The 19,862-nt window shown below is 53.7% G+C and overlaps 3 protein-coding genes across 3 annotated transcripts; all 3 read left to right on the top strand.

Moving 5' to 3' along the window:
* Positions 1 to 442: 442 nt before the first annotated feature.
* Positions 443 to 796, top strand: LOC136515355 (general transcription and DNA repair factor IIH helicase subunit XPD-like). Its single transcript, XM_066508972.1, has one exon. It carries the CDS (start codon positions 443 to 445, stop codon positions 794 to 796), a length of 354 nt encoding a protein of 117 aa, XP_066365069.1.
* A 51-nt stretch (positions 797 to 847) lies between these two features.
* LOC136515354 (general transcription and DNA repair factor IIH helicase subunit XPD-like) lies at positions 848 to 13,714 on the top strand. The gene is made up of 5 exons (XM_066508971.1): positions 848 to 1,217; positions 13,080 to 13,166; positions 13,261 to 13,370; positions 13,455 to 13,563; positions 13,665 to 13,714. The coding sequence occupies exons 1-5, from the start codon at positions 848 to 850 to the stop codon at positions 13,712 to 13,714; spliced, it is 726 nt and encodes a 241-aa protein (XP_066365068.1).
* Positions 13,715 to 17,717: 4,003 nt separating this feature from the next.
* Positions 17,718 to 19,034, top strand: LOC136515353 (uncharacterized). Its single transcript, XM_066508970.1, has one exon. The coding sequence runs from the start codon at positions 17,718 to 17,720 to the stop codon at positions 19,032 to 19,034; it is 1,317 nt and encodes a 438-aa protein (XP_066365067.1).
* Positions 19,035 to 19,862: the final 828 nt, after the last annotated feature.

Raw genomic sequence — 19,862 nt, 5'->3', positions numbered from 1 at the left:
TGACGCTAGCAGCTCCTTTTGAAGAAACATGTCCAATAGGGAAAAGGGGGTTTGCTCCATAAAAAAAGTTCTGATTGTCACCATGAGATATGCGATCAAGTCACTTCGAATTATTCCAGCATCCTATTGCAATCTATAGCAGCATTCCATTTAAATTTAGGCAATAACCAAACAAAATAAAATCTAAATTTTTAAATTCTACCAGTGATGTTTTTGTTTCTCTTTCAGTCGAGGCCCGCAGGCAACTCCTCTGTAGCCTATTGCGGGCCAACCCAGAAGCCTATACTTGTCACGAGCCCACCAGCATCTCCTCACATGGGGCCATCACCTCACGTGCTCTCCTCCCTATGGCGGTGGCGGTGGCACGGGCACCGGCTCCGGCGAATCAAACCCTCCCACTCCGGCGCACCCCGCCCCTTGGCTGCCCTTCCCCTCTGCCACGATGCGGTTCGACCTGGATGGCCTGCCGGTGCACTTCCCATACGCGGCGATCTACCCGGAGCAGCACGCGTACATGGGGGAGCTGAAGCACGCCCTAGACGTGCGTGGGCATGCGCTGCTCGAGATGCCCATGGGCACGGGCAAGACGGCGGTGCTCATCTCCCTCATCACCTCCTATGCCCTCACCAACCCAGCCCACCTGCTCCACCTCATCTACTGCACCCGCACCGTGCATGAGATGGTGAAGACCCTCGCCGAGCTCTGCCTCCTCTTCGCTCGCCTCCCGTCGCTCGCCTCCCGCTCCCTCCTCGCGCTCGGCCTCTCCTCCTACAAGAACCTCTACATCCACCCGTAGGCGTCCGCCACCACTGCCCGGGACTTTGTCGACACCGCCTGCCGCCGCCTCATGGCCTCCTGGGTCTGCGAGAAGGCTGCCTCCGACCCAGAATCCACCCTCCTCTGCGAGTTCTATGAGACGTTTGATCGGGCCGCTACCGCCGGCGACCTCGCCTCCTTCATGCTGCCCGGGGTATACATGCTAGCCGACCTTCGCACGCTCGGGAGGGAGCGCCGGGTCTGCCCCTACTTCCTCACAAGGCAGATGGTCAAGTACGCTAATGTTGTGGTGTACAGCTACCAGTACCTGCTCGACCCCAAGGTGGCCAACAGACGCCGGAAGGTGCTGAGTGAAATCTATGGCACATCTCCCAAGAGATCGAAAGGTACTATCGGCTTCATAAACCCGGGGTCCCTCGGGGAACGGCTTCCGCTCCAAGGTACGGCCCAAACAAGACAGCACGCAACTCATGGGCCGACCCAAGAGCCTAAAACAACAGGCCAAAAGGGCAGTCCAGGCATCGATCGGAAGGTCTGGCCGAAGAGGAACAGCGCCTGCTCGTCGACTACTTCGGCCCACCTCTCCGACCAGAGTGCTCACTTCGGACTACAGCCACCTCCGGACGACCTCTACAGTATTGTGGGCGCCATTAACTCCCATACGGTAAGGCCCCCACATGCCTCTAGGCATCGATAGTGTTGTGGGCGCCGGGATTTACCGTACCAGGTGAACATGGTGAAACTCCTCACATGCCTCTAGGCATCAACAGTATTCGTAGGTACCGACATCTGCCATTCCTGAAGAAGGCAATGCAACCTCCCACATGCATCTGACATTCTACAACGACATCAACAGTGTTGTGGGTGCCTACCATTATCTTGTACCCACCGACATGGGCAACAAAGCTCAGTAGCATACGTTCCCTCACCTCCTCACTTGTAAAATCATCCCCTTTATCTATAAAAGGGGATGCGCTCCCTCCAACGAAAAAGGAGAGAGAGCTCTTAGTTAATCAACACCGATCAAGTTCACTAGCTCACAACCACAGAACCACCGGGTTCGGACCTCAAGCATGCGCTTGAACACTTAGCTCATAGTGTAGCTCCTGTCGCTCTCGGCCCTTCCGACTGGAGCCGACCGGACCTCTTGTACACCCCATTTTCTCCTTCCTGTTTGTAACCCCACTGCAGACTTCGAGCACCTGGGCTCAGGAATAAAGTTACCGACCAACTCAAACTGGAAGTAGGGCATGTTGCCTGAACTAGTATAAACCCTGTGTCATTGAGTGTTAGGACACCTCCGATCACAATGTATGGCAAAACTATAAATATTCACTAGTTGGTCACTTTCTGTACCGACAGTTGGCACCGTCCATGGGGAAGACGCTGTACGTTCAACACTTTTTGGTCATTGGATGACCCACTTTTCGGCCACCCTCGCCGTGGCAGGCTCGGGAGATACGATTCACTTCAGCTCACTAGAGTTTCCTGCACTCTCACCTGTTGGGATGTGGGTTCCACCTGTCTTCGAGCCATCCCAGGCCTTCCTCTTTGGAAGCCTAGACTACATCGCCAACCAGCTTGGCGTACTACACCTCCGCGAGGAGGCTCACATCCCGGCATCCATCGGAGGGGCGCCCTCCATCAACTCTGGGATGCACGACTTTGACGATGCGGCATCTGCGCTTCTTTCTGAGCAAACTCTCTGCTCAAACCCCACTGTAAGTAATATGCGTATTGTTATTTACTCTTTATTTACTATCTCCCACTGATCATCCGGAGGGACTGCATCGCCCACACCACAAACACCGTACGATCGATTCCCCTACGGCCTTGCGTCCTCTGTGGATGCGTACGCTCGGGGTCTCCGAAGGATGCCAACGCCATCCCCCCTCACATCCGAATTCGTGGGAATGGCAGGCTACGCTCCTACCACTTTCCACGAACTCTCAGACGACGAGGGCGAGAGCGACGGTTCTAGCATCGGCGATGTGGCACCCCGCCACAGTCCGTCTAGGGAGTGCGCTATGGCAGACACTCTAGGACAGCCACCGGTGGTTATGGAGTCTGCGCAGACTCACACCCCTCTGGACCCACGTGCGGGGGCCCTCGCGTCTGCGCAAGCGCACACCGAGGAATTGCAACAATGGCGGCAGAACCAGTCGCCACCTACGCTGGCACAGTTGGTACAGCACGTTGTGCCCCATGCGCATGACCTAGCGAGTGGCGCCCGAGGTCGCGCCCGTCAGGTCCAACATGACATCACGAACGAGGGGAACGATCTCCCACAATTCGATCGAGCTGGCCAGAACATCGCTGCTGCGGCAATGCTTCTGCACGGCATTCCCAAGCCTATCAACTCCCAGGAGCGCGCAGTCTACCAGAACCTCTAGGTTCTAGTAGAAGCCGCCACCATTCAACAGGCGGAAAGCTCCGTGTCACGACTCCGACTCGCGCCCTCTCTCCCCACTGGGGGAATGGGGACATGCCAGACGGATCGCTCCATTCGCTCGCCGCTACAGCTGCTAGATGCAGCTCGGGGGGCGGCAGCCGCACCACGGTCCGACCTGGCGCCTGCTCCACACCGACCGCCGATACATGAGCGGCCCGATCCACACCAGGACACTCGTAGCATCGTCAGCAACCAGCATCGGGCCCTACACGTTAATGATATCCACTATACGGCGGCAGGCGACATGGATACTGGCTGAACCATCGAGGGGAGTGGTGAAACACGCCCTAGGTGCGGTCGCCGGCCATACGACCAGAGTCCCAGCCCCGAGGGCCCAGGACCATGGGCCTTCAGTCGGCGTATCCGGAGAGCACCGTTCCCATAGCGTTTCCGACCACCCGCCAACATCACCAAATACACCGGGGAGACAAACCCAGGCATTTGGCTCGAAGACTTCTGGCTCGCCTATCGGGCTGGAGGAGTGGACGATGACTATTTCATCATTCAGTATCTTCCCATTTGCGTGGGGGAACATGTTTCGGCATGGCTTGAATTCCTCCCGCACGACAGCATCCGCGACTGGGTGGACCTCAAGAGGGTCTTCATTGGAAATTTCTAGGGGACGTATGTCCATCTTGGAAACTCCTAGGACCTCAAGAGCTACCAGCAGGAGCCCAGTGAGTCCCTATAGGATTACATCCATAGGTTCTCCCAACGATGTAACTCCCTCCCTGATGTCGTCGATGCAGACGTCATCAGCGCATTCCTCTCCAAGACGAACTATGAGTCCCTTATCCACAAGCTTGGCTGCCTGAAACCTCGTACCACCCGCGACCTGCTCAACGTCGCCACTAACCATGCCTCTGGCAAGGAGGCGGTCAGAGCGGTCTTTAGCAGAGGCCAAGACAAAGGCAAGGCCAAGCGCGCGGACCAAGACGAGGGCCCCTCCACACAGAAGGGCAAGAAGAACAAAAAGGATCGGCACCGATCGGACAACACCACGATGGTCGCCGTGGCTGATCGCACGAGCAAGCAGCCCCAACAGGGGCTGCTTGACCACTTCAACAAACTCATGGACAGTCCATTTACCAACCACGCCTACCCCGTCAAACACCTCTACAAGGATTGCGAGCTTCTCAAACATTTCCTCCGATAGGCCGGTGGGCCAAAGGAGGGAGACGACAAAGAGGCGGCAGTCAAGAAAGGAGGCACGATAGGCAAGGACGGAGATGGTTTCCCCGACGCTGACGAATGCATCATGATCTTCGATGGATCCGATGCCATCTGGTCCAAGCGACAGCACAAGGTTCGCTATAGAGAAGCATGCGCCGCCGAGACGGCCATCCCCTCCTTCCTCAGATGGTCAGAATCTCCGATCACCTTCGATCAGAGGGACCATCCCTCCCACATCGCAAGACCAGGACGCTACCCGCTTGTCGTTGACCAAATCATCCACAAGAAGCGCCTTACCAAGTTGCTGATGGATGGAGGCAGCGGCCTCAACATCCTATACATCGACACCCTCGATGCCATGCGCATCCCTCGATCGGAGCTCCGCCTGGCGGGCTCCCCCTTCCACAAGGTAATCCTAGGAGCACAAGCATACCCACTCGGACAGATCGATCTGCCTGTCACGTTCGGTAGCCAGGCCAACTTTCGCTCGGAGGTCCTCACCTTCGAGGTGGTGGACTTTCTAGGGTCCTACCATGCCATCTTAGGATGGCCGTGTTATGCAAGATTCATAGCAATCCCCAACTATACCTACCTCAAGCTGAAGATGCTGGGACCAAACGACATCATCACCGTGAGTAGCGCCTTTTCGCACGCCTTCGTGTGCGACCGCGAGCACTATGAGCTTGCCACTACATTCATCAACTCATTCGAGCTCCCACGGCTCGGGGAATCATCGACCCTGATAGTCCCAGACTGCAACAAACCAACCTCCTCGGTGGCCTTCCGTCTGCTCGAGGAAACCAAGGCGGTGGAAATTGACCCCACCAACCCAACCAAGATGGTTCGAATCAGGACCTAGCTCTTGACCAAATAGGAATACGAGCTCGTCGACTTCCTCCGTGACAATCGTGATGTCTTCGCATGGCAGCCTTCTGACATGCCAGGCATACCGCGGGAGGTTGCCGAGCACGCACTGTGCCTTATCCCGGGCTCGAAGCCCGCCAAGCAGCGCCTGCATTGCTTTGACGATGAGAGGCACAGGGCCATAGGCGAAGAGATCGCCAAACTCCTGGCAGCCAGATTCATCAGAGAGGTATTCCACTCTGGCTAGCTTGCCAATCCTGTTCTTGTCAAAAAGAAGACCGAGAAGTGGAGAATGTGCATTGATTATACTGGACTCAACAAGGCATGTCCAAAGGATCACTTTCCTTTGCCGCACATAGACCAGATAGTCGACTCCACCTCGGGTTGCGAGATCCTCTCCTTTCTGGATGCCTACTCAAGCTATCACCAGATCACGATGAAAGAGTCCGATCAACTCGCAACCTCATTCATTATCCCGTATGGTTCGTACTGCTATGTGACCATGCCTTTCGGCCTGAAGAACGCTGGCGCCACCTACCAAAGGTGCATGCAGCAATGCTTCACTGACCAAATCTACCCGCTCGATCAGCTTGATCAAGCCGAGCAGCCAAAACCAACAATCACCGTCTATGTCGATGACATAGTGGTCAAAACAGCTCAAACTTGTGACCTGATCACAAACTTGGCCACGACATTCGCGAACCTCCAAAGGTTCAACATCAAGCTGAACCCCGAAAAATGTGTTTTCGGGGTTTCGAAGGGGAAGCTACTTGGATACATCGTGTCCGAGCGCGACATCAAGGCCAACCCCAAAAAGATCATGGCCATCTCCAACATGGGCCCCATACACAACGTTAAGGACGTACAAAGGCTCACCGGCTGTCTAGCTGCCCTAAGTTGCTTTATCTCCCGGCTCGGTGAACGGGGGATGCCACTCTACAAGCTCCTCAAAAAGACGGACTCCTTCGTCTAGACTGAGGGAGCCCAGTAGGCTCTCGAAAGCCTCAAAATGTCCCTGACGTCAGCCCCAATCCTCATCGCTCCTGAACAGGGAGAACCCCTCCTCCTTTACATCGCGGAAAGCAACCATGTGGTAAGTGCCGCCCTGGTCATCGAAAGGGAAGAGCTAGGACACCAGCTCAAGGTACAGCAACCATATACTTTGTCGGAGAGGTACTTACCGACCCCAAGGTCCGGTACCCCTAGGTGCAGAAACTCCTGTACGCCATGCTAATGTTGACCAGGAAGCTCCTACACTACTTCACCGACCATGAAGTTGCGGTCATCACTTCATACCCACTTAGAGACATCATCTGCAACCGTGACACCGCAGGGCGAATCTCCAAGTGGGCACTCGAACTCATGGGCCATGACATCAGGTATACCCCTCACACCGCTATTAAGTCTCAGGCTCTTGTAGATTTTGTCACCGAGTGGATGGAGGTCTAGCTACCGACCCCGGACGTCACCCACGAGTACTGGACAATGTACTTCGACGGGTCCATAATGGCACCCAGCTCAGGGGCTAGAGTAGTTCTGATCTCCCTGGACAGAAGTAGGCTACGCTACGCCATCCACCTCCACTTCTTAGCTTCAACAACGCCGCGGAATACGAGGCCCTTATCAACGGACTACGCATCGCCATTGACCTCGGTGCTATGCGACTCTACGTTCACAGTGACTCGGAACTAGTCGTTGATCAGGTCATAAAGGAGTCCTCCTACAAAAGCCCCCTCATGACAGCATACTGCCAAGAGGTGCGCAAGCTCGAGGACAAATTCCAGGAGATCGAGCTACATCACGTCCCTCGAAGGGACAATGCCGCCGCCGATTTCCTTGCAAAATTGGCCGCTAGGCGGGATCCATCCCCGAGCGGGGTCTTCATCAACGACGTCCATGAGCCGTTCGCCCACATACTAGAAAGTCTGATCTAGACACACCCCGATGCCCAGCTGGCTCTCGAGGGCTCCGGCCCCAACGCCAAGCTAGCGCTCAGGGGCTCTGATCCAAGTACCTCTATGACAACGTCACCCGCGAACATCGCCATATTGGCCCTCGATCAAACCGACTGGCGAGTACCGCTACTCGCCTACCTCCTCGAGGAGTCTCCCGCTTGAAAGGACTGAAGCTCGATGGATCACTTGACATGCCAAGACTTTCGTCGTGCTCGGTGATGAGCTCTACAAACGGAGTCCGTCAGGGGTACTCATGAAGTGTATCCCCACCAACCAGGGGAGGCAGCTCCTCCTCGAGGTCCACGCTGGGATTTCTAGGCATCACGCGGCCCCAATGTCGCTGGTCAGAAAAGCCTTTTGCCAAGGTTTTTACTAGCCCACCATGCTACGAGATGCAAAGGAGGTCATCCACAGGTGTGAAAGATGCCAGTTCTATGCTTGGCAAACCCATTTGCCGGCACAAGAGCTCCAAACCATCCCCATCACCTGGCCATTCATGGTCTGGGGCCTCGACATGGTGGGACCCCTCAAAAAGGGCCTAGGCAGTTTCACTCACCTACTCGTAGCAGTCGACAAATTCACCAAGTGGATAGAAGCCAAGCCCATCACCAACATCTGCTCGAAGGAGGCAGTCAAATTCTTCCTCGACATCATCTACCGGTTCGGCGTTCCTAACTGTATCATCACTGACCACGGGACTAACTTCACCGGAAAGAAATTCCTAGACTTCAGCGATGGATACGGTATCAGGATTGACTAGGCTTCGGTAGGACATCCACGAACTAACGGTTAGGTCAAACATGCCAATGGCATGGTCCTCCAAGGACTTAAGTCACGCATCTTCGACCGACTCAACAAGTACGCCGGACGATGGGTTGCAGAGGTCCCAGCGATCCTCTAGAGCCTAAGAATGACCCCAAATCGATCCACAGGGTTCACACCCTTCTTCTTGGCCTACGGAGCTGAGGTAGTATTGCCCTCCGACCTCGACCACGATGCCCCAAGAGTGAAGGCTTTCGACCATGACCAAGCCACAGAAGCTCAACAAGACGCAGTTGACCTGCTCGAAGAGGCCCACGAGACGACCGTCATCCACTCCGCTCGCTACCAACAAACCCTCCATAGGTACCACGAAAGGAAGATCAGAGGGAGGATACTCGAAGTCGGCGATCTCGTACTCCGGAGGACCCAATCGACGAAGGAAAAACACAAACTCTCTCCACCATGGGAAGGGCCCTATACGGTGACTGAAGTAATCCAACTGGGCGCCTACTGACTGGAGGACAACAACGGCAATGTTCTCACCAACACTTGGAACATTGAACAGCTACGTCGTTTTCCCCCTAAATTTTAGTCTAACCGTTGTTTACTTAGCGTATGCTCCTATAAAAGCACCCCAACCCAAACACTTTTTTGGCCTAGGGCGCTCGGGGCTCCACTAGGGTACACTACTACCTCTCTATTTTGTTTACTATCATATGGTGAAATTCCTTCCTACCCAACCAAAAGGATAGTTTGTTCCTTTAATTTGCCTTACGTAGCTTTGCTTTAAAAACATTCTGACCGATCGCACCCACCTCTCCCTATGGATATGAGCAGCCGAGCCTTACGGGCCACGCCCCGGGCTCCCAAGGTCATAGCCTATGGGACAAACGGGTAGGTATGAGAAAGAAAGAATAAAAAACAAAATTATGCTAAGAAAAAACTAAGGAACAAAAGGGGAACAAGCTTCCCCAAACGGAGTGACTCCATTATAGAAAATGAAACAGATCGTAGTCATTAAAAACATAGGAACATTTACACGGGGACTCACCCATAAACTAAAACTATTACATTTTCTACTACCACAAATACTACTGCGGCCGCTCGATGACATTGCCTGAATGCCAAAAGAGAAACCATGGCACACGACACCAGACATAACCACAACCGCTGGTGCCCCACCCAGTTCCGCTCCCTCAACTCCGGCTAGCACAACGGGTACCTCAAGGGACTTGCTCGGTTCCGCTCCCTCGACTTTGGCAAGCGCAACGGGCACCTCAAGGGCATCACACCCTTAGATGCTCAGCAGAAGAGCATGGAGCTCCTGACCTTCTCATGCAGTCAAGGCATCTCCTAGGTTGGGGCTCTGCTACCAAGGTATGGCTGCCATGGCTGGAAGAGATCTCATCAAACTTTATGAACTGGCCAACCTGAGCAGCTGCTGGCATGGAACCCTCCATTGGCACGATCCTAAGCAACTTCCCCTCCGACAAAGCTTGCCCGGTGAAGATCCACAGGAGAAAATCCACACACGGCTCCATCCTGAAGAAGGCCTCGTAGATTAATCCAGCACCGCCCACAGCAATTTTTAGTTCGACATCGCGCTCCGGATCCACGAAAGGATCTGTAAGTCCTCCCCCTCACTCACCCCCTCTCTCACTTAGGAACCACCACGGCATACATGCACTCTCGGTAAGAAAGGAGGAGAGACAATAGTTGGAGAACAGGCAAAGGACTACGACGGAGAACTCTCTCCCTCCCCCCTATTTAAGGAAGAAAATGCGACAGCCAAAGAAGGGGAAAAGATTAGAGCGCAAAAACTCTCCCCCTTCCCCCATTCAATGCGGATGGGAAACGATGGGACACGCCCTGACCGAAGGGACACGCATTGACCGACGGAACGACGCCAGGTCAGACGAAACATCGCCTAGCGAGACGAAACGTGGCCTGGGTATGCCCCACCACTATCGCACGACCAGGCGCAAAAACCGAAGCGTCACCACACATAGGCAGCTCTCCGCATCCCCAGCCAGGACTTGGAAAAAACCCCAAAATGGGATCTCCCCCGGGAGAGACCATCGGGCTTCCTAAAAGTCGATCAAACGGCTCAGAAAGACATGCTGAGACACAGGTAGGAAGCAAAGGGACGCCCCATGTAGGCCATACCGACTCCGTCACGAACGACGAGCACGGGTCCTGGTTGGACGTTCCCGTCTGAAGCTCTCCAAACCCCATCACTCAAGACATCAAGGTGAACACTACCAACCCCCTCTATTTCTTTATAATCATTTCATACATCCATATGCGCATTCATTCCATACGCCCGAGCCTCTCGGACGATTCGGGCCCTGAACCGCCCGGGGGCTCGGGAACTAAGCATCGCATGTGCAGCGAAATGCACCACAACACTCCGTGTTGCGTCACGGAACGGTAGTTGCCTCATTCGACATGAGCAACAATAGAGCCAGGGGAGAAAAACACAGATGAGACCCATGCGGCCCTCGCCTAGTTTGGCAGACCGGGTCATCTCAACCTTCTCGTTCGATCCTAAACCTCTCGCCAAGCCCACAGAATCTCCATCAAGGGGAAGCCATTAGGCCACCTAGGTCGGTCTCCAGAACGACCCAGGCATCTACTGGGTTGTAGGTAAAGGAGCAGTGGAATGTCACAGGAGGGCTATGCCGACCCCGTCACGAACGACGGACCCGGATTCCGCTCGATCATACCCGTTAGCGAACTCACCGAGCGCGTTACTTGAGCCCGAGCGATCGGGACAAGCGACGAAACTCAGCCCCTTCGGTTGTGAGGAACCGAGGATGGGGTAACGCACACAACTCACACTGACCCCTACTAAGGCCCAGCGAGGCTCGGGGGCTCAAGACACAAAAAGCCTGGGTCTGCGACCCCAAACTCGCCCCTACCGACTGCGCTCCAAACACCCGGGTCTGTGACCCTGATCTCGCCCCATCCGGCTATGCTTCGACTGTGCTCCAAACACCCGGGTCTATGACCCCGATCTCGCCCCATCCGGCTACGCTCCAACTGTGCTCCAAACACCCAGGTCTACGACCCCGATCTCGCCCCATCCGGCTACGCTCCGACTGCGCTCCAAACTACCTAGGTCTACGACCCCAATCTCGCCCCATCAGGATCCACAAGCACCGCCCTATCGCCTCGCTTGATCCCAACACTAACAAACTAACTACCTCGGCTACGCGGGCTGCACCAAGGCTAGGGTCCACGAGCACCGCCTTGTCGCCTCTCCTAAAAACTAATGACCTAACTGCATCGCCCGATCCCACGGCGCGCACTGACGCTGGGATCCGCGAGCTCCGTCTCATCCGATCCCCAACCAACTAAACACCTCGGCTGTGCAACGACGCCTTGGTTAAACAAACTCCGTCCCAACTAAAAACGCGCACACGCCTGCTACCGAACACCCCCCAGACGGTTCTGCCCGAACCGCCCGGGGGCTCGGGGGCTACACCCGCGGGTGCGCTCGCGTGCACCCGCTGACAAAACAGAAACCTCCCCCACTGACGACACAGAAAAACCCCCCAGACGGTTCTGCCCGAACTGCCCGGGGGCTCGAGGGCTACACCCGTGAGTGCGCTCGCGTGCACCCGCCGTCAAGATAAAAATCCCTCGAACGATTCTGCCCAAATCACCCAGAGGCTCGGGGGCTCCTATCGGGTTCATAAACCCGGGGTCCCTCGGGGACCGGCTTCCGCGCCAAGGCACGGCCCAAACAAGACAGCACACAACTCATGGGCCGGCCCAAGAGCCTAAAACAATAGGCCGAAAGGGCGGTCCAGTCACTGACCGGAAGGTCTGGCCGAAGAGGAACAACGCCCGCTCGTCGACTACTTCGGCCCACCTGTCCGACCGGAGTGCTCACTTCGGACTACAGCCGCCTCCGGACGACCTCACCGATCGGAAGGCCTGGCCCAAGCACTGCTTCCGACTCCGACCCCGCATCTCTGATCGGGGTTCGCAGAAACCCTGCTCACCGCTCTTCTCCGACTAGCGCAACCAGTGCCGACTTGGGCCATCCGACCGGGGACGCCCGCTCGGAAAGGACCAGGGGGCAAACGGAGAAAGCAAGCCAGGGCGCACAAGTCAAACCACCATACCGGGGACCATACCCTGTACGCCTGTAGGAACAGTGCTCCTCAACCACCCTGACACAAACAGTATTGTAGGTGCCGACATTTCCCTCTACAGTATTGTGGGCGCCATTAACTCCCATACGGTAAGGCCCCCCACATGCCTCTGGGCATCAATAGTGTTGTGGGCGCCGGATTTACCGTACCAGGTGAACGTGGTGAAACTCCTCACATGCCTCTAGGCATCAACAGTATTCGCAGGTACCGACATCTGCCATTCCCGAAGAAGGCAACGCAACCTCCCACATGCATCTGACATTCTACAGCGACATCAACAGTGTTGTGGGCGCCTACCATTATCTTGTACCCGCCGACATGGGCAACAAAGCTCAGTAGCATACGTTCCCTCACCCCCTCACTTGTAAAACCATCCCCTTTATCTATAAAAGGGGATGCGCACCCTCCAACGAAAAAGGAGAGAGACCTCTTAGTTAATCAACACCGATCAAGTTCACTAGCTCACAACCACAGAACCGCCGGGTTCGGACCTCAAGCACGCGCTTGAACACTTAGCTCATAGCGTAGCTCCTATCACTCTCGGCCCTTCCGACAGGAGCCGACCGGACCTCTTGTACACCCCATTTTTCTCCTTCCCGTTTGTAACCCCACTGCAGACTTCGAGCACCTGGGCTCAGGAATAAAGTTACCGACCGACTCAAACTGGACATAGGACACGTTGCCTGAACCAGTATAAACCCTGTGTCATTGAGTGCTAGGCCACCTCCGATCACAACGTACGGCAAAACTACAAATATTCACTAGTTGGTCACTTTCTGTACCGACCGGTACTATTCTCAATTGTTGGACATAGTTAAGTTCAGCCACTAATAGTCACTGAACGATAGGTTCTGTTTTCTTTAAAACTACTGTCCAACTTTGTGATGGGTAATTAAGCTTGCTTGCTTGCTTGCTAACTGCTTTATCTGGTAGGAAGGTTCAAGGCCACCGATGCTAATAGGCTTCGTGCTGAATACAACAGACTGGTGGATGGACTGGCACAGAGAGGAAATCTATCAAGTAAGCACTGCGTTTTGTCACTATTACTGCATTTCCTGCTGTCAACTATGGCCTTCTACAGATACCTAACAGTATTGTGCTTCTTGTGATGAAGTATCGGATGCCTGGCTCGCGAATCCGGCTTTGCCTGATGATATTCTGAAGGAAGCTGTTCCTGGAAACATAAGGAGGGCTGAACACTTTCTTGCTGTCTTGCAGAGGCTTGTGAGATTCCTTGATGGCCGGCTTGATACAGAAAACGTTGAGAATGAAATGCCTGTTTCCTTTGTTGCTTCAATCCATTCCCAGGCTGGAATCGACCAAAAAATGCTAAGGTTTTGTTATGACCGGCTACACTCCCTAATGATGACATTAGAGATAACTGATACAGATGAGTTCATGCACATACAGACTATATGTGACTTTGCCACACTGATTGGAACTTATACACGTGGCTTTTCTATTATAATAGAGCCATATGATGAGAGAATGCCTGATATTCGTGATCCTGTTATTCAGGTACCCAGATTACTCTTGATGATCTTACTGCTTCTTTAATGTGCTACTAATGAACTCATCTGTTTTGCAGCTGAGTTGCCATGATGCTTCACTCGCAATAAGACCTGTTTTTGATCGTTTCGAAACGGTTGTGATCACTTCTGGAACTCTCAGCCCAATAGATCTTTATCCTTGTCTCTTGAATTTTAATCCTGTCATAAGCAGAAGCTTCACAATGTCCTTAACAAGAGATTGTATTTGTCCCATGGTCTTGACTCGAGGAAGGTATGAATGGTTCTGGTCCCACATGAACTTCATATTTCAAAATTTAATAATGTAGTATGCCCAAGTCTTTAAGTGTTAGCATTGCCAATATACTCTTAGATTTGGAAATGCTAACACTGTATTGCATATACAGGCTACCTTTTTATTCCTAAGGACTAAGGATCATATGACACTTATGTTAAGCTTTTATGACATCTTTAGTTGGTTCCAAAATTTCATATTACTGGTAATATTGTACACTTTTGTGTAAACATCAATCATTCCATCATTTTCAGTGACCAGCTACCTGTGAGTACAAAGTTTGATATGCGTAGTGATCCTGGTGTTGTGAGGAATTATGGCCGCCTCTTGCTAGAAATGGCTTCTGCTGTTCCAGATGGCATGGTTTGCTTTTTTCTCAGTTATTCCTATATGGATGGCATTGTCAACAGCTGGCACGAAATGGGAATTCTGCATGTTATTTCTTTCACTTGTATATTTTTCTCTCATATAAACCCTACAGTTCAGATAAAATATAGATATGGCAACGAGGAATGGGTCCAATCGTGTAACACCTATGCAACTCAGCCAAGTTCATAAATCGTCCATAACTGTTAGATAGCGGGGCAGGTCCTCTGGAACACCATCAGTTTATAGTAAGTATATGAAATGGTGTCTAAGCATCTAATGCCATATTTTCATGGATTAAGTCCACTTTTGGCCCCTCAACTATAGGGTTCATCTAATTTTAACCCTCAACTACAAAACCGTCTAGCGGTGATACCCCAACTGTCAAAACCGTTCACTTTTAGCACCTGGGCGCGGGCAGGGCTGTTTTGTCCTACGTGGAGCGGTTTTGACCACGCCACACTGGCATTGACCGCCATGTAGGATGACAACCTCCATCTCAGTGACATATGGGGCCCACTCATCACCTCCCTCCCCTCTCTCGTGTTGCCGCCGCGGACGCTTGCGTCGCGGGTGGGGCAGCTTCGACCACGGAGCTCCTAGTGCGACCGCCATCCATGGATGACGACGAGGAAGAGGAAGACGACGTGCCGCCGCCGCCAGTCCGCATCCGCTTGGGCTCCTGTGTCGAGTCCGTGGATGACGGGTCCGCCGACGGCACCACCGGTGAGGGGATCGGCTTCAGGGCGTAGGTGCTGCTGGACGAGTCGACGGCGGGCGGGAGATCAAAGTAGCCAGCACCGGCGGCGGCGCCACTTGTGACGGTGGACGAGGTGGACGCGCGCTGCCGCCGTGACTTGCCCCAGCCACTTGCGCCGCCCGCCAGCCTGGGAGAAGTGGATGCGCACGGAGCGCGCGAGGTCGGAGAGGCGGACCCCGACGTCGCGGAGGTCGTCGCGGCCGGGCGGGGAGGGTGGAGGCAGCGACCTTGCCCTCCATCCACCCGAGCACCAGAGCAAGGGAAGGGAGAGGGCGAGCAATAGAGGGAAAGAAGAGAGAGAGAGAGAGAGAGAGAGGGAGTCGGAGGGAAGGAGGGCGCAGGGCGACACGCGGTGCAGGGCGAGCGAGATGGAGCAGGGCAGCGGCGTTCATGGAGCAGAGGGATTACAGAGAGAAGAGGGAGCAGAGGAGATGGGAAGGCAGGTGTGGGCGAGCAGAGCAGGGTGGCGGCGTGACGACGGCTCGTGGCCATGGCTCCGGTGCAGTGGAGGGCGCTGGGCGACTCTGTGGCGGTCTTGGGCTGCGTCGGCGTGGGCAGGGAGAGTGGAGGAGGAGGAGGAAAGGGAGAGAAGGAGAAGGAGGGTAGAGGAGAGCACGGCGCAGAGCAGAGGAAGATGGAGCTCGGTGAGGCGCTCCTGGATGGTGGTCATGGCTGGCTTTATAGCAGCAGAAGGTCGGTTCATCGGAGATTTTTACCGACCTGCCATGGTAGGTCCTCTTCCACGAACTTCGGCGGCGGGCGGAGGCGAAGGCGTGGGAGGAGGGAACAGCCGGCGGGACAGCGCGGCGGTGAAGTGGACGTCGTCGAGCCCAGCATCCGCCGTGGGCGCGGGCCCCACATGTCGCTGAGATGCAGACCAACGTCCTACGTGGCGGTCAACGCCAGCGTGGCGTGGTCAAAACCGCTCAACGTCGGTCAAAACAGCTTTGCCCCCGCCCAGGTGCTAAAAGTGAACGGGTTTGACACTTGGGGTACCGGTACTAGACGGTTTTGTAGTTGAGGGTTAAAATTAGACCAACCCAAGAGTTGAGGGGCCAAAAGTGGACTTAATCCGCATGTTCTGGATTTTCCATCCACATATCTATATTGATAATAAGAGTCTCAAGTTGCATTAAGACTTAAAAGTATCTACCAGTACTATCGCACTCGTATAGACACTGCCGAATTATTTATTACATCAGCAACATGCATAGCATAGGTTGGTTTAAGTCTTACCTTTGGCACTAAATAGATACTATCTAGTCTTTGGACAAAGAATTACATCTATCATATCTGCAGTTTTGCTATCTAAACAGATATCCCAGGTATTGGTGGTAAATTTTTGTTATCCACAAAGATATGCTAGTCATTTGTGTTATGAAAATGAAATACCTGTAAATTTTCTATAGCCCAGATAAGATACATATACATTAGTTCCAATAACGAAAACCTGGTCTTACTGTTTTGCAGGACATCATGCAACATAAATTAGTGTTAATCGAAACACCAGATGTCATTGAGACAACATTGGCTCTCGATAACTACAGAAAGGCATGTGATTGTGGAAGAGGTGCCATTTTCTTCTCTGTTGCCAGGTTGGTCCACCTTATTATTTGCGATCTGAAAGCAACCTTCCAAATTTTATTCTTGGTTATGTTAAATATTCATTGATGTGACTGACTATGTAACATAGATAAAAAAATGTTGTCACCATTGGAAGCTATAGTTTCACTCTTGCTAACACTTAATGCAGGGGCAAAGTTGCTGAAGGTATTGATTTTGATTGGCACTATGGCAGATTAGTTATCATGTTTGGTGTTCCTTTCCAGTACACACTGAGGTGGTGAGTTCTGTTCACATTTAGCTTCAATCCTCTCTACACTGAGCCGGTGAGTTCTGTTCACATTTAGCTTCAATCCTCTCTACCCCTTGATTTTGGTGCTAAGTTATAGTTACTTCGTATGTATAAGTAGTTTGATGCATGCACACAGTTGCAATTTGTGGTGGCTTAATGATTTCATAATAGTTGCCTTTGTTTGTCCCTATACGATTTGCAGGATATTGCTTGCTAGGTTGGAGTACCTCCGGGAAACTTTCCAGATAAAGGAGGGTGACTTCCTAACATTTGATGCTTTGGTAATAACATTATTACTTTCAGGAAAAACAACTCCTTTTCATTGTCACCTCTTATGTTGTCAAGATATTTCTAACAAAATTTCTTGAAATAAATTTGAAATCTCCTCGCATTGCACAGGCGAGGGTGTTAGACTGCTATATTATGGGCTGTAGCTTAGGCTATTAGCATGGCTGTATGGGCTGTTACGCCCTAGGCTTGGGCTGAGTGCGCCTGTAGGCGCCCCTTGGGGTTTTATGGTAGATGATCTTAGTTTAGGCAAGGATCACCGTTGATTGGGTGTTTCTATAAACCCTTGACAATCCTTGCCTATATATTGTACTCATTTGGTACCTCCATAATCAATCTAGTAAGTTTTATTGAGCCATCTCTTCTTTCATGGTATCACGAGTCTGGGTATTCCCCCCCATTCTACCTCCGCTGCCCTAGCGCGCCTTTTCCCCTCGGCTGCGCTCCCTCGGCTGCGCTCCTCCCCTGCGCGCCCTCCCCTCGGCTTCCCTGTGCTACGATGCCTGGGACTCCTCCCCCCTCTCCCAAATCGGCAGCCGCCGCCGCCTCCAAGGCTGTCGTCCCCACGGTATCCAGCCTGGACTCCGATGCCCAGGCCAAGGCTGCTGCCGTCGCCAAAGCTGCTGCCGATGCGGATGCCGCTGCGTGCCTACGCGCAGCCAATCGGAAGGCTGAGCACGATGCCGCCCTCGCGCGCGCCGCCGCAGCTGAGAAGGAAGCCCAGGCCGCTGCTTTGGAGCGCGCCGTCGCCGCCGCACGCGCTCGCGACGCCCTGGCACACGCCGATGCTGGTGCTCCTGCGGACGGGGACGATGAGGATGACCTCTCCGATCACGCCTCCAACCACAATGACAACACCGATCTGCATCAAGCCCTCCTTCTGCAAGAGGCTGCTGCAATCACCAACCTCCACTCCCAGGCTGTTGCGGTCCAGAACATCCGTAATCTTGTCACGGTTGTTCTCGACCTCAATGCCGGCAATTTCAATCGGTGGCGCGATCAGTTCCTCCTCATCGTTGGGAAGTATTCCCTTCAACACCATGTCCTGCAGGATTTACCGGCGCCTGGTTTCCCTAACTGGCAGTGCATGGATTGCGTTGTCAAGTCATGGATCCTCTGCACCATCTCCGATGACCTCGCCGCGACGATCTCAGCGCACAACTCCACTGCCCGCGACACTTGGCGCGTCGTGGAGTCCCAGTTCTTCAATAACCGTGAGACACGCGCCCTCCTCCTCCTCGACGCCAAGCTCCGCAACTTCGTTCAAGGTGATCTGTCCATCACCGATTACTGCAAGGAGCTCAAGCGCATGGCGGACACGCTTGGTGACTTAGGTGAAGTCGTCACCGACCACACCCTCGTCCTCAACCTCATTCGCGGTCTGAATGAGCACTTCAAGACCGTCGGCATGCATCTCCGGCGAGGGCGCCCCTTCCCCATGTTCCTAGACATGAAGGCTGACCTCCTCCTGGTGGAGCTGATGATAGAGAACACGTCGTCGTCTCAATTGACAACGCTCACCGCTTCCACCACTACGTTAGCCCCGTCGCGTCCTCCTACTGTTAAGCAGCCTGCAGCCTCCAGCGCTGGCTCCGGGGGTGGCTCTGCTCCCTCCAATAACCGCCGTGGAAAATGCGATGGCTGGCGTGACGGCGCTGGGGGCAACCCAGCGCCCACTAGTACGCAGCCAGGTGCCCAGTCTAGCGCGCCCTTTGGTGGACAGCTTAAGCCTAGCAGCTCTGGCTCTGGGGGCACGCCATGGCCCTCCTTCTACCGCCCATGGGCCGGGGCCATCCAAATGTGGCCTGGACCATAGCCTGGGCAGTGGCCTCCACTTGCGCCACTGCCTGGCACCCCTCAGCACGCTCTGCTAGCCCAGCAGACTCTTCAACAGCATGTTGTGCCTGCCCCGATCATGGAGAACGCCAGGTCTTGGACTGCACCACCCCCCGGCTACTACCAACCGCATGCCGGACTTCCCACATGGGATAAGCCATCTCTGGCCTCGACATTCAGCACTATGACGCTGCAGCAGCCACAAAACAACAATGACTGGTACTTCGATTCAGGTGCAACCTCTCACATGTCCTCACATTCTGATTCGCTTTCACATACTACTTCTTCGCGGTATCCTACTCCATCGTCCATTGTTGTCGGTAACGGATCCTTACTCCCCGTTACATCCACTGGCTCTACAGTTATTTCACCGTCTTTACGTCTTAATAATGTGCTGGTTTCCCCACAACTTATTAAGAACCTAATTTATGTTCGCCAGTTCACTATCGATAACAATTATTCTGTTGAGTTTGACCCGACTAGGTGTTCTGTGAAGGATCTTCTGTCTCGGAACGTGATCGTCAGGTGCAATAGCTCCGGACCATTGTACCCTCTCCGGTTGCCAGCTGCTCAATCCTTGGTTGCCGCCACCGAGTCTTCACTTTGGCATCGCCGCCTCGGTCATCCTGGACACGAGGCCCTCTCCAAGCTTGCGTCAAGTCTTCCTACTTGTCGTCATGATACTACTACTGTTTGTCATGCATGTCAATTAGGTCATCATGTGCGTCTTCCATTTCATTTGTCAACTTCTCGAGCGTCCAATAAATTTGATCTGATACATTGTGATCTGTGGACATCACCTGTTCTT

Source organism: Miscanthus floridulus, chromosome 17 (assembly GCF_019320115.1).
Source record: "Miscanthus floridulus cultivar M001 chromosome 17, ASM1932011v1, whole genome shotgun sequence".
In the NCBI taxonomy this organism is placed as follows: domain Eukaryota; kingdom Viridiplantae; phylum Streptophyta; class Magnoliopsida; order Poales; family Poaceae; genus Miscanthus; species Miscanthus floridulus.
The sequence above is the reverse complement of the archived record's forward strand: the minus strand, read 5'-3'. Positions and strand labels throughout refer to the sequence as shown.

Coding starts and splice junctions, on each gene's coding strand:
- LOC136515355 (XM_066508972.1), top strand. CDS start 443: ATGCGGTTCGACCTGGATGGCCTGCCGGTGCACTTCCCATACGCGGCG.
- LOC136515354 (XM_066508971.1), top strand. CDS start 848: ATGGCCTCCTGGGTCTGCGAGAAGGCTGCCTCCGACCCAGAATCCACC. Junction 1,218..13,079: donor GGAACGGCTTCCGCTCCAAG/GTACGGCCCAAA, acceptor TTTATCTGGTAG/GAAGGTTCAAGGCCACCGAT. Junction 13,564..13,664: donor CATGCACATACAGACTATAT/GTGACTTTGCCA, acceptor CCTGTTATTCAG/GTACCCAGATTACTCTTGAT.
- LOC136515353 (XM_066508970.1), top strand. CDS start 17,718: ATGCCTGGGACTCCTCCCCCCTCTCCCAAATCGGCAGCCGCCGCCGCC.